This window comes from Nematostella vectensis, chromosome 10, assembly GCF_932526225.1.
Source record: "Nematostella vectensis chromosome 10, jaNemVect1.1, whole genome shotgun sequence".
NCBI lineage: Eukaryota > Metazoa > Cnidaria > Anthozoa > Actiniaria > Edwardsiidae > Nematostella > Nematostella vectensis.
In genome coordinates this window covers 1,313,799-1,330,321 of record NC_064043.1, presented here as the reverse complement: position 1 = coordinate 1,330,321, position 16,523 = coordinate 1,313,799, and the positions used below count along the sequence as shown (strand labels likewise).

The following is a 16,523-nucleotide window of genomic DNA, read 5'->3' as shown; positions in this document are numbered from 1 at the left end:
GAGGCAGAAATTACATCTTTCTAGAGCTGTTGTAGGCGGAGTGAGATGACAGGATTTCCCATGAAATAAAGTGTTCTATGTCGTTGTCTTTAAGGCTCCATATGTACTTGCTTAGTTCGGTCGAGTTTCTGTGTTTAGCGTGTCGGAATGAGGCGGTGTGGTTTCTATATCTTGTCTTGAATTCGTTCTAGGTTAGTCCTACGTAGGTTTCGGAGGTGTTGTTGTCCTTTCTTGTTACAGTAGCTTGGTAGATAACAGATGATTGGAGGCAGTTTCCGTCAAGGGGGCACGCGTTCTTTTGTCTGCAGTTGCATGTTTTGTTATTGGCGGTGGCGAGGGAGGTAGGGGCGTCTTCGGTTGTTATTGATGAGGCGATTATGCGTTTGTTGTGGCTGTCAATTATCTGCTTGGTGTTGCTCATGCAGCTATAACTGATTTTAATTGTGTTCCGGTTGAAGATTTTTCTGAGTTTGTGGTCTTTAGGGAAGTGCTTGTCTATGAGTGAGAGGAATCTGTGGCCGATGTTGGTGCTTGTGTTCTTGCTAAAAGGTGGGTTGTACCAGATAATGTTGTTGCGCTGGCGGTTCTTGCGTTTGCTTGTGGTGTTTGGTTCGTAGTGCAGCGTGTAGTTATATCCACTTTCGTCGAGTGCTTTCTGGTATGGCGGGGCGGCTTGGTCGAAGTTTTCTTTGTCTGATGATCAGACAAAGAAACCTTCGACCGTTCCCGAAATGTCGTTTCCGAAATTTCGTTGCCCGAAATGTTGTCCCATCCGAGAAAAAAAAAATATATATATACCTTTTGTCTTTCCATCCATCAAACTCTTTGACAGGTGGGGGGCGCTCAGCCGTGGAGCGCGTACTCGCGTAGGAGACGACACTCGGTTTGCAAAATACAACATTTTAGGTCCATTTCCTCATCATATGTATTTTTTCTTTCAATTGACAAAGGATATCATGTGAGTTTAAGGTTTGGGAGTTTAGTTTAGGGTCCCAAAATATGTAAATAATTTTTCGCGCGATTTAAAAGCAGAATTACGCGCTCTTATAAACTAAGTATTATAATCGGAGTTGAAATTAAATTTTAAAATAATACCACTAGACTTTTTCACCCCCAGTTTCATTAACTAGCTAACTTAGCTAGTATCTAAATTCCCGATTCGTAAATAGATTTCTGTAAATAATAAGAACCTCAACTGATGGTCATCATTCTTTACATAACACATTTCGCATTGTGAGCACATTCGCATGGTTTATGCGCCAACAAAAACACATCTTTGTTGAAAAGCTTAATTATTGCCAATTTAGTGAACCTATGGAATAATAAAGAAGAAGAATATTTTTTTTTCATAATTTTATTTAAAAAAAAAAGTGTTGTCATTCTCATCTTTTGCTATTATCGGATAGCGGGATTATTACGGCAATAAATGAGTCTATGTTATTAGGCAGTTGAGAATAAAACACACCGTTGAAGAGAGTACAATGTAAAGAAAATAGCCAATAAACGTCCAAATATATGGATATGATATTAAATATGGATCGTTACTTTATTTTTCGATCAAATTTATTTAAACTAGGCTGTTAAAACATGGAAACAAGATACAACTAGTACATGTACGCACTTTCGAATCTTTTCGTTACTTTGCTTTGTTATCACTAAAAATCCTAAGCTCGGAATAGGAGTTTTTAAGGCAGGAATTGAAGTCAACGTTCAAACTCCGATGATAATACCTTTACTACTTTATTTAAACCGTAGGAAGGCTCCGAAAAAAACTAAAACTACTCAGACCGTGGAGGTGAGCTCCCTGTGTAATCGCGTGAAAATAAACTCTGGAACCCTAAACTAAACTCTGTCAACCTTAAACTCACATATATTATTTGTCAATTGAAAGAAAAAATACATATGATGAGGACATGGATCGAAGATGTTGTATTCTGGGGGGTAATGGTTAAAATAGGGATACGAGGGGAAAGAGAGACGTGGCGAGGAGGGGTGATGGTTAAAATAGGGATACGAGGGGAAAGAGAAAAGAGATAAGGCGGGGGGAAAGTACAGGGAGGAGGAAGGAGGGGTAATGGTTGAAATAGGGATACGAGTGGAAAGAGAAAAGAGATAAGGCGGGGGGAAAGTACAGGGAGGAGGAAGGAGGGGTAATGGTTGAAATAGGGATACGAGGGGAAAGAGATAGGAGGCGAGGCGGGGGGGGGGGGGGAGGAGTACAGGGAGGAGGAGGGAAGGGTAATGGTTGAAATAGGGATACGAGGGGAAAGAGAGAGGAGGCGAGGCAGGGGGGGAGTGGAAAGAGTGACCAAGAGGGGAGGGGAGGGTAACATTTGTTGCCATTGGCCCAACAATGCTGTACATAATGTTGTGCGGTTATCATTAGTATCACCTACTACTGCATAGGGAAATGCTATTTTTATGAGGTATGAATCCAACACAAGGTATGTTGAACGCCTCTGTGAAAGAGAGTGGTTGCGCTGACGTTTCGAGCGTTAGCCCTTCGTCGGAGCAAAAGAAACTGAATCGGATGGTGGAGTGGTTTTTATAGTGTAGTGTGCGAACAATAGGCAGTGAGCCGGCGCCGCGCGCGCGGTCTGACAAAGGAACAAGGAACAATAGGCAATTAGAGCGGGGCGTGCTAAAGAAATCGTAATTATTTATGCAAAGGACAGTTTTTCGTTTATACCTAGGGGGGCTCGACAGCCAAGAGAGAAAATAATTCTTTTCTCTTTCTGGATGCGAGAGTCATTAGAACCGCTGTGTAAAGAAACTCCAGACAAGTGGTGGACAGAGTGTTATTTTTATGAGAATTATCACCACCAGCCATAACAAATATCACATGAAAACCAACGAACTGGCCAGAAAGCTTAAAGATGATATACTTTCATAGGGCAAATATGAAGTAGGATTTCCGAAATGAAGCAGGAAATGAGATATGTTATATATTCAGATTGCTATTGTCCTGCGCGGTAGCCTCTCCGACTGCTCATGCGCAGTTAGGAGATGGCGAGCATGTGCTTTTGAGTTCGGCCATGTTTACGTTCCAGAGTTAAAGTTTAACAGTGTTACATACTGTCTCTTTTATTGGATTATTATCTTCAACCTGACTTCCCAATACACTACAAGATATATCATCCGATATTTGTCAGCCTTGTTTGTTAGCTATTAACGGTACTCACGAAATAGTATATAATAATAAAAATGAACACCAAATAGTTATAGATCTTCAGGTGCTGAATGTAAAACAACTATAAACTAATTTGGAAATGCATGAAATGGATAACAATAGCTGGTGATTACAGATCAGGTTAGGTTTTTTTGATATTTTTATTTACTTATTTGCAAAAACATATGGTGTGAAGAATCTAGGGTTTTTTTGCTGAGAAAAGAAAATAATGTGTTCATAGAAGCAATTAGCGAGGCCAAAAAAATTATGATAGTAAAAGAAGCATTAGTTCCTTTGAAAGCTTGCTAACAATTATTCGGTGTGTGTGTGCGCGCGTCGTTTTTCTGTTTAGGCCGAACGGACGCATCAAAGTTTCTTCAAATAAATGTCTTTTCCTATCCAGCGTGCAGTACACGTAAGATTGTGGGGGGGGGGGGGGGGCACAATACAGAAACACTAAGAAAATATTGGGGGGCACAGCAACGCCCCTTCTGGTCATTTCCTTATAATGTTCGAAAATATTGGGGGGGCACAATACAGAAACACTAAGAAAATATTGGGGGGCACAGCCACGCCCTTCTGGTCATTTCCTTATAATGTTCGAAAATATCGGGGGGGGGGGGCACAATACAGAAACACTAAGAAAATATTGGGGGGCACAGCCACGCCCTTCTGGTCATTTCCTTATAATTTTTCAAAATATTTTTTTTTTTTGGGGGGGGCATATGCCCCCAGTGCCCCACCCCGTGCTCCTTCCTATTTGTATGTGATCCTGAATTCTTCCAGTTTATTAAATCAGTTAATTAAATCTACACCGAATAATTCAACATTGCGCCTTTGTCCCTCGGTACGGTTAAGAAATCGTCTAAATTAGATTTAGACCTCCTATTTATTGTGAACTTTGCACCACAGCATCAGTGCTAGGAGTTCGTGAGGACACGATATGACTATTAAGAATAGTAAAATATGTTTTTTTTTTTTGTGGGCGGAGGGGGGACGGGGGCTCTTCACTGATATCATCAATACATGCTCAAAGATCCATCGTACTTTGCGGGCGCCCCCAAATGTCACAAAGCTGGCTGATTCTAGCCTCCTACGCGCCGCTCTTTGGGACCACGATTCCTTAGGCCCCGCCTGCTCCACAGAGCGGCAAAACGAATTAGCTATTGTCTTTACATGGCCAATCACGATCGAGCGATTGTTTGCGAACAACCAATCAAAACCCATGTTAGAATGCCGCACCCTGTGTTTCCGCCAAAACAAGTGTTTCGATTTTCCCTTTTCAAATGTTGCAATAAAATGTCCCAAATATAAATGGCAGAAACTCCTAAGAAAATTGTCGAGGCAGACTATAAATGCTTCATCTGTAGCGGTGTAACGACAGTGTCTTGTGGTAAAGTGAATGTTTTGGGGAAAAGCTCTATAGATATCTCCAAACTGATAAAATGTTCGACGGGAGAGGATCCCATTGTTTACGGGAAGGAAAATTCCAGACTTCTTATCTGTACAAAGTGCTACAAGAGACTTGCGAAACTAGAAAGAGCACTGAAACATGTTGATAGTGTAAAACTCGAGATAAATGAACTGTTCACGGCAACAAAACGACGAGTGAAGCGCCTGAGACCCCCTGAAAGCGCCGCTGTGGATCCAAAGCCCGTCGCTAAATCTCTCAAGTTCTCGTCGGCAGAAAATTTATCAAGTGCTGTTCCCAACGTTTCTACTACTTGTACTTCTTCAATTGGCCACGCAGCCTTCTATGGGAGCTCTCTCGCCTGGTTGTTACCGCGGTGTAGTGGCATGCAGGCATGCAGCTAATCCAACGAGCTAGCGAACCTGTTAGTGTTAGTCACCTTTTAGGTCAGCCATTGTCAGCTTCAACTCCACGGTCAACCCCGACGAAGGTACAATCTCAGGAAAAAACACATGCCAAAGTCACATTAAATGTGGACTATCCAAGCAATAAAGTGAAGAAAGTATTATCGCCTGACTACGAGTCCTTGGGCAAGGCGATTATTCACGGTCCTCCATCGCGGATAGCGAATGCCGTTATGAAATGCGCACCTGTATCTCAACTGGTGGTTGAGAAAGTTCTACGGATCTTCAAGGCAGAGGTGGCCGATCTTTGCTCCAGAAAGCAGCCTTCTTTTCTAAGAAAACGCACAAAAAAGGATCTAGAAGAGTTTGATTTTGAAAAACTTTGCCAGGAATGGAGGAAGCGGGCGCCGCTGTTTTATTCTTTTCTACTAACAGCATGTACTGCTCGAAAGAGGGAGAACGTAACATGGTTCCCAAGTATGGCTTTGGCTGGTTCCATCCTACTCAAGCAGCGATGTTCGGACATGAACACGACGGCGTGCATTATGGCTGTTCTCGTGAAAACACGATCGATGGAGGTGAGGCATCTCGTAATTCAATAACTGTTTCTGGGGCGGGTCCTGTGACGCTAAGTTGTACTAATTTGTTTTTTCATACACACCTCGGGGTAATGGCAATGAAAATGTTCGGTCATTTCTTACTTCCTTTTTAAGATGTTTTAGAAAATATAGATATAATGACTATTTTTTCCAAATAAGGCCAACTAAAGAAAGACATGTTTATCGTCCCCGCCCGCATCCTTTATCGGGGCCGCATCAATATTTTTTTGCTATTTCTGCTGCTTTTTCATTGTTTGTTCCTCAGAAATTCATATTTTGTGCGTTAGCGGTGCCTAGGCAGACGTTCCCGTTTCAAGGCTTTTCTTAAGACTTTTTTCACCCTTTCGCAACATCGCGGGACTTTCTTTTGTAAATCATATCAAACATATTCCCCACGGATAGTGTCCTTCGTATGTATTGCCTTATATGGGTATAGATGCCCATATTTAGAACAGCTAAAGTTTTCCCGCTCCCTGATCTCCAGAAAACATGGTGAAAAATACTCATTCCTGTTAATTTGCGACTCGCGGCGAAAATTATTTACCAAAATTTGCTCGCTTGGTCAAATCTTTTCCTTACTAATCCTATAAAGTCCTTAGACCCAGGCCTCCAAGAGATTGACCAAGCGGGTTTGAAGGTCACCCAAATATTGATATGGAACAAATCTTTGATAAACCAAGGAGAAAAAATAAATAAAGAAATCAAAATCATTTTTACTAGTTGCTAACAATTTTGTGTACATTGTTACTATTAGCCCCCCCCCCCCCCAACCAGATAATAACCCCCCCCAATCAAGAGTGTGCTCCACCCCTGGTAGTGGATAATCCAAGTTTGGGTCTCTCTACTCTGATGTGGAAAGGATGGGGCCAGGGGAAGTGAAAAATTGATAAAAATGGACAAAATGTTATTCTATTTGATTGTTATTTAAATGAACAATTGTTTTGTTCTCATTCCCAAAGGCAACACTGAGCAGACTAAACAAGCTCAAGGTTACATGCAGCAACACCAAAGCTCTGCAGGTTCTTGATGTTCTTGGTGAGGACCATGATCATGTGTGTGTGGAAACTCAGAAGAAAATAGCTCATGAAGTTAAAGCCACTAAAGAGGCCATGGAGAATCACACCACTGCTGGTCACTGCACTCAGAAACCAGATGCCAAGCTCATAACTTGCAAGGGTTGCCAGGAAATTGTTTCTGCTAAAACCCAGTCCCACCCCCCAGGGTTCGTTGTGGCATTTGACAACATTGACATGACAATAGGAAGAAGGCAGATGACAATTTCTGCACAAAATGAAGATATCCATTGGGTGAACCATGCAATGATCATGAACAGGGTGTCTGGTAATGGCTTGCAATCTGAATGCCCTAAGGCAACCCTTACAGACATTCCTAATATTGAATTCCTACAAACTTTGATGACCAGAACAGACAACGATTTAATTGCATTGTATTAGTGTCAAGAGTTTTGGTTGAGTACTTTGGATGTTTTACTAATCTCAAGGATGTTTGCATCAAGCACTTACCCCACAAATACAACAAGGATCTAGCAGAGCAGTCTATTAAGGTGTGTGTCTACTTATTGCATAGTCTAAAAATCAATTTGAAACCCCTGAGGGCAGAACTGAATTTCAAAATGGGAGCACTTAAATAAAGAGGAAAGTTAGGAGGAGATGCAGTAAAAACTAACTAAACTGCAATTCTTTGGTGTAAAAATTTGATGGTTTCCAGGTCGAGTTGTGGATAAAACATTCCTGAATGGGTTAGTTCATACTGCAACTTCAGTTAATTTCTGAGAATGCCCATAAAAAATCAAGACATGGAAATAAAAAAAGGTGTCTTTTCTGTCTGGCTGTGTGTCTACCATACAATCTCACTTAGTAACCCCACTCATTGAAAACTGTTCTGCCATCCCTGAAAAGCATGTAACATACTGTGTTTCTAGAAGCATTGTTCCAAACTTGATTCTGGTTAGTAGGGATTGTGCAAATACCCCTTCCTGATCCCCTTACCTGACACTACCATTAACATTATTTTTCAATTACCATTTTACACATATTACATTTGTACACATATTACATTTTTAAGATTTTTTATACTCTTTTTTTGCATTTTTTAGCATATTTAGAATGAATTTTTGTAACATTTAAGTAACTTTAAGTTTTTAATTTTTATTGTAAAATGCTTAGAATCTAGTATTAAGCACTATAACAAAAACACTCTATTGTTATTATTATTATTAATTGAGGAGTGGGAATAGCCCAATGAAAGAGGCCTGTGAGCCAAAATTCATCTCTCTGACATTTTTCTGCAATATATTTTGTTTTACTTATTTTACTACTATTACTATTATTTTACCTTTTAACTACATTTTACTTAGTTTCTATTGTTCTTTTTCTTTATTCTTCAAAGGTTCCCCTGGGAGTAATTTTTAAAGATGAAAACACAAATGAGGACATGCTACATATTTTGCAGCAATTTCATGGCTATCTGCCTCATTTGGATGAAGGCCAGTATGATCCACAAATATTTGCTGGCGTCCAATTGAGTATCGAGAGGGCTGTCAATCTTATTGCAGCTGTTGCCAATGGCTACACTCCAGAGTCAACATTAGAGGGAATGCACCTACAAATTGGAGACTGGCACACTGCCGTCAAAGTTCTCTCTGTAATTATACAGCAAAATCAATCCCTATAGTACAGGCCCGCAGCAGTAATTTGAAAAATAATAATAATTTGAAAAAGCATACTTAATGTGTGCTTAAAGGTGTTAATTATAGGAAATGGAAAGTAGGAAATGTGTATTTTTTCGAAGGTTGAACCACCCAATAATATTATTTGAAGGCTGCCAATGTGGGAGCCCCCCCCCCCCCCCCCCCCCAATAATTTTGAGGTTGCTATGGCCTTGTAGTATAGGCATTACCCATAGGACGTACATGTCATCGATATAACAGCTTAATTACTGGGTTTAAATTTTATTAGGCAATGTTTTCCATATTTTAGACAAAATGCTGAAAAAATTCTCTCTCCTGCTTAGTTTTTATGGTATTTTATTTTAATTGTTTGCAGTTGCTGTTCAAACGATTCTACTCAGCCCAGAGTGATGGAGATCTGTGCACTATGTATGCTGACAGAACCACTATTAACCGCCGAAATGTAACAGCCGATCCATCAAAGGCTTATCATGCTGACAGAGATTTCCTTATCATTGTCATACAATCCAGGATAATAGCTGCTGCAATGGAAGTTCTGGGCATCAAATCGAAGTCTGACCAGCCAACTAAATGTGCAATCCCCAAAGATATGGAAAACATGAGCAAGTTAGAAAAGTTGACATTCCTACACAAAGTTTCTGGCTTGGTTGTAGATGCCATAGTATTTGACAAAACAGTAAATGGTTTTGTTGACAGTATCCTAACTGCTCGAGAGAAACAAGATGCAATTGATAACCAAGTTTTGACCCCAGATGGTAGGTTTCCTTGTCGTTATCATGGGTGTACTCGCTCCTTTGCGGTTGATGGAAAGTGCAGACGCAAGCATGAGCTGACTCATGACCCCCCACCAAATGCTGATGAAATTAATACATTCAAGCCCTCTGATGAAATTCCAGAATCAGCACCTGCTGAGGATCAGTGTGATGATGTTTATGCATACAACTGCAGTCTCTTATCAGATGGCTTACTATTCATGAACTTCCTTGATGCTATAGCTGAGGGTGATGGTCTTAGAATCGTACGCCAGTTCAAGTATTTCTTGCTTCACTTCAAAGTTGATGGAATACACAGCCATAAATATGCATTAGAAAGTTTATACCAGTCATTCCTTTTTACTGCTCTGCTGAGCCCGAGAGATGCAGAGCGCTTCATTTGGAACAGAACAGTAAACAACTGCGGTTTGGTTGGACGAAATATCCCACTTGATCTTGATGTTGAACATAGTAACAAGTTTTTAAAACAGGCTTTCAAGAACCTTGGTCCGAATCTGACTGAAGCTGCTGTTACTAGAATTTGTAGAGCAGAAAACAGTTCACGTGCTATACTTGCTAGCCTTGACTCTTCCATCCAAAGATCATCAGGGTCAAGTGAGCATACCTGCCGGTCAACAGAAAGAGATTTGGAAACTCTTGTTAATTCATGCATCACTAACAAAGTATTCACACCGCAAGATAATCGCCATTATGTTTACTTCAGAGACTTTCAAAGAGATCCATTTGCTTCTCTGGATATGTCAGAGTTGTACAAATGGATCAACAAGCACAAAAAGAACATAGAGTGTGGCTTGAAAGCAAGGTAAATTATTCGAACAGTTGTGTTGGTCATTTGCCAATGGGAGATTAATAGTATACATCACTGTATGATACAGATGGTTGACTAGAATATCATGTAGGCACACAGCAGTCAAGCACAAGGACACTGGATGACCAAAATAATGGGATTCCTTTGATACACTGGTTGAGGGTTCTAATTGAGGCACTTGAACTGGATGTAATATGGATCACAGGCAAGCATGCAGACATCCTTGGAGCTTGTCCTGTTTTCCAAGAATCAGAACCTATTAACCTAGAGACATGGAAATTTTACATATTTTTAGTACAGCTTTTGGCTCTTTGAGAGCAATGAACAATATAAATATAATAAAAATATATCAAAGATGCCAACTCTCCCACATGCTGAAGGAGTTATGTGCATTTTAGCCTTCTCCCACTCTCCAGCATTTTATGTATAGTTGAATCTCCCACATTTAATAGAAAGATAATTGTTCTGAGATATTTAACAAACAAGGACGTTTAGTGGCAAAGAATATAAAAAGACACCCTATCTCCCACATTTAAAGGCCAAAGGTTGTTATCTCTGAAATGTTGTGTTATGGTGAATCCAGAGTTTTCTTTTGCATAGAATTCCAAGATATCAATAAGTTGAGCACAAAAGCATCCTCATTGCAGCAAGTTCACTAAGTTGCTGAAATTTTGAAAAGCCAACAAAATGGTGTTTGTAAAATTTGGCTTTTGGTTGTCAGACACTTTTCAACTTGAGCTAAATCACAGAGGTCCTATGTACATGTATGAGGCAGATCTTGGTTGACATGTTTTACTCTCATTAGTAGACATTAGTATATCATCACATCTAGTGGGACTACGAATAATAGACTACTGAATACTTATACAAACATAAGATATTGTCTGAATGTGTATACAGTACAACTTTAACAACTCCAAATTTAAAGAATTTATAATAAAAGCTCATTAAGTGTGCCACACAGCATCGTGGAAAAAATTAAGTCTTTACTATGCTCTAAACTGCAGAGAAAATGTGGAAGTACTGTTTAGACACTGTCCTCCTGGGTCTTTTTCTTGTTTGCAATGCAAACTAAAGAGTAGAGCAATTAGTGTGCTGTGGGCCAAAACAGCTATTGTTGAGGTCATACACACTATAAAATTAATTCGAGTTTTTAAAGTCACCTCCAGAATCGCTTACTGTGTTCTGTTAAGTTTTTGCCGCTCTAAGTGTCTGTATTGCAATTTGTTATATGCCAATGAATCTTAAATGTAAAAGTTGCGTTACAGATTTTTCTGCTTTTTCCCTTCACTTGATACCCAGCTCTGACAAGAATAACATAAGCCGTGTCATACACCTACTGGTGGTATACATTTTTTCTACTCTATACTTAGATTTGTAAGTGCAGTCAGAGCAGCAGGTGATAAGCCAGAAGAGTCAGATGACTGCATGTGGGTTGACTCATTTACTGTGCTCTCTAATGCAGACCAAGATAAATTGTCTGCCATCAAGGCAAAGAGCTCTTCGTCCTCAGCTAGAGCAGCCCATTCTCCAATTACTTCGTCATCTAATTCATCATCGCTAGTGCCCAGTCTCATATCTACCATGCATGACAGATGTTCCATATTTCAATCTTATCTGTGACATCCTCAAAAGAAAATAAAGTTTCACAGTTTTCTAGCACCTGGTCGATTTGTGTTTCTCCAAACCCCAGAAGAGAATTTATGCTAATCAGACTTTGGACCATGCCATGTGCTGACTTTCGTACCAGATCCATTAATAGTTTCTTGTGGTACTTTTTGAGTAATCCTGAGAGTTCTTTTTTCTGGTCTTCACTAACAGAATGCCTTTTCTCTTCTGATGCAATACCTGTCTACGTAACCATGAAATCAGTGTAACTTTCACAATTTTCACTACCACATTCACAAGCTTTAGCACAATTATCACAGCAAGCATGGAGGTCTCCAGAAAATACAATATGGTTCTTGCTAAAATGTTTCATAAGCATCTGTCTCCTGCAGGTTGTAGCTTTGACGTATTATTTTATGTCCCTTTCCACATGATTCAGCATAATGCCTTTGTACAAAAGATAAGAAAAACTAGACTTCCCATCTCTTCCAGCACGACCATTCTCTTGGATAAAGGCCTCACAGTTTTTTGAGGGGCCAAAGTGTATTGTGCGGTGGACACCTTTACAGTCTATTCCCATGCCGAATGCTATGGTTGCCACCAAGACTTGCACATGACCATCCAGTCTTTTGAATGACTCTAATATTGCATCCTTATTTTGTTTTGGAGTACAGGAATGAAGCATTTCAAGTTTTGGTTTTCCATTAGCAACCAACTCTATCAACATAGATCTCAGGGTGCCATACACCAAAGAACACTGTTTTATTGTTTGGCAGTAGATGATTGTTTTATCTCCACCATCTTTTCTTTCATTGATTTCATTCACCAACCATTTAAAACTTTCTTTAGCATCCATTGAGTTACTTAAATACTTGACAATATAGGTAATGTTCTTCTTATTGGGATTTTCATTTATTTCTATGAAGTCTTGCATTCTAAGTACATCTGTAATTGTTTCTTTTGTTGACAGCGTTGCTGTTGCTGTCAAAGCAATTACTTTTGCACCAGCAGCGAGGGTTCTCAACTCATGAAGCTCTGAATATATTGTTCTAAATGCCACCATCTTATTTGTAGATGAAGTCCCCCTGTCAAAAAACGAAAAGCGTGAGCCATACAAATATATATGATCGTTCTCATAATACGACATGCTTACCATTGCTTGATTACATGCGCTTCATCAACGGCTATGCAACATAGTTTTTCCTTGAACAACGCGCTAGAAAGCAGCTCCCTCCATCGCTGGTTTTTCAACCATGATTCTGGGCTTCCATATATCACGGAATACTCTCCGTTCTTTACTTTACCAGCTTCTCCCTCTTTTAGATTGCTGAGACTCACAGAACTTACACCGATGCTTCGTAAATAATCCACGTGGTCGTCCATTAAACACACAAGAGGAGACAACAACAACAACGTGCCCTGACTTCCTTCGAATATCGTCGAAGACTAGCGGCATAGCTTGGTAAATCAGCGACTTTCCATAGCCAGTCGGCAAATTAATAAACAAATCCGCTTCACCCTTGGTGAACTCCTCAATAGCCTCCTTTTGATGGCTATTCAAGGCCGCAATTCGGAATTTCTTTGACACAAGACGGAACACAGAGCTGAGATCGTTCGCCATCTTGAATTTTTTCCCGCGAACAGCCAAGGTCAACTTTCCAGTATTTGGAAAGTGAACGCTGATTGGCTGATTCTTTTTGCCGCTCTGTGGAGCATGCGCTCGTGGGGCCTAAGGAATCGTGGATTCGAGCATGATAAAAATAGTATCAGGTCAGGGGATTCCCCACGATACTGCGTCATCGTTCTTTTCTTCCCTTCGGTCTTTATTCACGAAATTAATGGTAAAACGTGCGGTTAAAGACTAACTACTAGATTAGTAGGCTATCGGAATACAGGTCGGGATACAAGTACAATCAAGCGTGCAACTCGTTGGTCTACATGCGGATCCTTACATGCACCAGTAGTTATTTTATAGCGGTAAGTAAATTGATGTAAGTTGCAATTACGCACTAGTACATCACGTTTCTATGCATTTTCAGTAAAAAGCAGCTCTCCTTGAATTATCGTAGTATCGGCGGTATTTGAGCTCTTCTTGCATGTAACGTATTCTCAAACATTTTGAATTATTCTCATTTAGCTCTTTATATGGATATCTTGACCATTTTTACGGGCGATCGGGTAAAAATTTAAATTTTGCTCAATTTTGGCGGTGCCTCTTTAATTTAACATAAAAAAGCTTTAATTTGACCGAAATCCATGTCATACATTTTATAGTTAAAAAGCCATGCCATGAAATTCTGGACCAAAAAAACATTGCGCTTTGCCACGGTAATTTTGACCCCCTGAAATCCCACGCCTTGCCACGGAAATTCTAGCCCCCAAAAAACTTCGCATCTTACCACGGAAATTCTGGCCCCAAAAAACATCGCGCCTTACCACGGAAATTCTGGCCACCAAAAACATCGTGCCTTGCCACGGAAATTCTGGCCCCCAAAAGTACGCGCCTTACCACGGAAATTCTGGCCCCCCAAAACATCGTGCCTTGCCACGGAAAATCTGGCCCCCAAAAGCATCGCGCCTTACCACGGAAATTCTGGCCCCCCAAAACATCGCGCCTTACCACGGAAATTCTGGCCTTCAAAAAACATCGCGCCTTACCACGGAAATTCTGGCCCCCGAAAAACATCGCGCCTTACCACGGAAATTCTGGCCCCCAAAAAACATCGCGCCTTACGACGGAAATTCTGGCCCCCAAAAGCATCGTGCCTTGCCACGGAAATTCTGGCCAAAAAAACAATCATCACGCTTTGGCACGGAAATTCTTTCCCCTAAAGACATAACCCTCAAAAAACATTGTTATTCTTCGAACTGCATAATTTATTTACATATAATATATCATTCATATGATATACTTATAATATCATACGATTATTTATGGCCTATTTAACTCTTCGAATAAATACTATAAACTAAAACAAAACTTTTAAATTGAGGTAAAGGGTAAAATGGGCAAGGTATATGGACAAACTACATGTAGAGTGAAATGCATTCTCAAAATACACGACATACAGTAGAACCTAGTTAAATCGAACTAGAATAACTCTAATCCTCCCGCTATTTCGAAGCAAGTCCTGTTCCCCTTGAGTTGGTTATGACTCAAAACCACGTTTCTTCGACCTTGCTTACTCGAACTCCCCGCTAACTTGAACTAAATTTTCCTTTTCTTTCAGAGTTTAATTTAGCGAGAGTCTACTGTATTTTACAAAACAATATTAAACTCTGCTATCAATGACTGATAAGATAGTCGTATCTCTCCTTCAAAAATGTCCTGGTAGCCTTTTCCAGTTTCTTTGTGGCAGTTACTTTGTGGCAAACTCCTGGGCTTTTCATCTTCACTGTCAGCATTTGAGGTATTGGCATCAATACTATCATCCAATAATGAGTAAACTTCTGGGTATACTGTAGTATATAAAAAAAAGTCATGAATTAAGGGTACCTGTATCTATGTAATTGCATTGAAGGACCTGACTTGCATAACGCACTGATTATGTTTATTGTTTCCAAAATTCTAAACATGAGAAACAGCCCGATTCATGAGAAAATTCAGTTTGATGTGCAAACCAATAGAAATCTGCAACATTTAGCCAATTTGATTCACTTTTAGAGTTGTTTGTTTTGCCTGTTAACAACAAAAATGGCGTTGAAGCAGTGCATTGTGGGAACAGTGGGTCAGGCCTTTATTCATTTTTATTTGGCAAATGCATCTTATACAAACTCAAGGATATTATGTTTGAAATGTGTATACATAATGCACAATTTAACCCTATATATTAAGGGGTCAGCTCTATTAAGCTGACATGGTCACCATTCTGATAGTCCCAAAAGCATCCAAAAGTATTACAAATTGCCTTTATTTTTGCTAATTTTCAGGAGCTCTTTCCAGTGATTGTGACAGTGTTTTGCCATTTCGCTTCTATCAAATGGCAGAGTTAACTGCCAACTACAGTGGAACCTCTATTAACCTCCCTCTGGACCTTAAGAAGTGGCAGTTTAATAGAGGTTGATTAGAAAATATGATATTTTTGGGATTTCAAAAGTGGCAATTTAATAGAGGTTGGCCGCTTAATAGGTGGCCGCTTAATAGAGGTTCTACTGTAGTCTATTTCTTACAAACAATCTTTACAGAAAAAGTATGTATATGTAAATTGGAATAAATTATTCATCGTGGATGAAAGATACTTATGCAATATTTTCTATTGTCTTATTGCATTGTGAGTAGTAAAGTAGTTTTATATTTATATGTACTAAAAAACTCTTAGTGTGAAGAGAAAAATATTGACAAGTAAACTTCTTACCTTCAGCAAATTCGTGATTGTTTATGTCACTGGCATTTGAGCTAAAAGGAAAAACTCCTGCAAACAACCAAATAGCTAATTTTAGATACATAGACACTCACTGTACAGTACTAGGAAACACATCATCAAATTATGGGCTACTTTATTTAATCATTATTCCTTAAGCCCGAATGGGCTAGGAGCCAATAGCCCATGAGGCCAAAGGCTCAGGCAAAAGGGAAAATCGTTTTATAGTAAAATCAGACTACAACAGTAGTTGGTCGGAATTTAGTCAGTCTTTATGGTTGCAATTCCACTACGGTAAGTTACTTGTAGGCTACATGAACCAATCGTTCGATTGATTTTGATTGGATTCAGTAAACAAACATAATCGAACAATAAAATTTCTGTTAGAATGACTCAAAACTTTGCATTTTTGACTTGCCTACTGTAACTCGAACTCCCGCTAATTTAAACTGATTTTGACTATTAAAAAGATGTAAGCTTAGTTATAAACTGAAAAAAAAATGCGCTTACCTGACATTTTCGGGACTTGAGCAGGAACTGAATGAATCATCGAAGATTATGCAGTCATCTGAGGGAGTAGAGAACTCGCCACGTCCATAGCTAACAGTCGTCATTCGTTGCCTTTTGAAGGGCGACGAACTTGTTTCTTTATGCAAGCCAGTCGATCTGCTTTTTATCGG

The 16,523-nt window shown here is 39.7% G+C and overlaps 2 protein-coding genes across 2 annotated transcripts; one reads left to right on the top strand and one right to left on the bottom strand.

The window, feature by feature from the left end:
- Nucleotides 1-4,154: 4,154 nt before the first annotated feature.
- Nucleotides 4,155-10,838, top strand: LOC116618156. Its single transcript, XM_048733481.1, has 5 exons — nucleotides 4,155-5,562; nucleotides 6,543-7,036; nucleotides 7,700-7,719; nucleotides 7,961-8,247; nucleotides 8,649-10,838. Exons 1-5 carry the CDS (start codon nucleotides 4,975-4,977, stop codon nucleotides 9,870-9,872), a joined length of 2,613 nt encoding a protein of 870 aa, XP_048589438.1. The 5' UTR covers nucleotides 4,155-4,974; the 3' UTR covers nucleotides 9,873-10,838.
- On the bottom strand, nucleotides 10,653-16,493 carry LOC5512137 (putative ATP-dependent DNA helicase Q1). Its single transcript, XM_048733312.1, has 4 exons — nucleotides 16,354-16,493; nucleotides 15,838-15,894; nucleotides 12,636-14,941; nucleotides 10,653-12,567 (listed from the first exon to the last, which is right to left on the bottom strand). The coding sequence occupies exons 3-4, from the start codon at nucleotides 12,863-12,865 to the stop codon at nucleotides 11,892-11,894; spliced, it is 906 nt and encodes a 301-aa protein (XP_048589269.1). The 5' UTR covers nucleotides 12,866-14,941; nucleotides 15,838-15,894; nucleotides 16,354-16,493; the 3' UTR covers nucleotides 10,653-11,891.
- Between the last annotated feature and the right edge of the window lie 30 nt (nucleotides 16,494-16,523).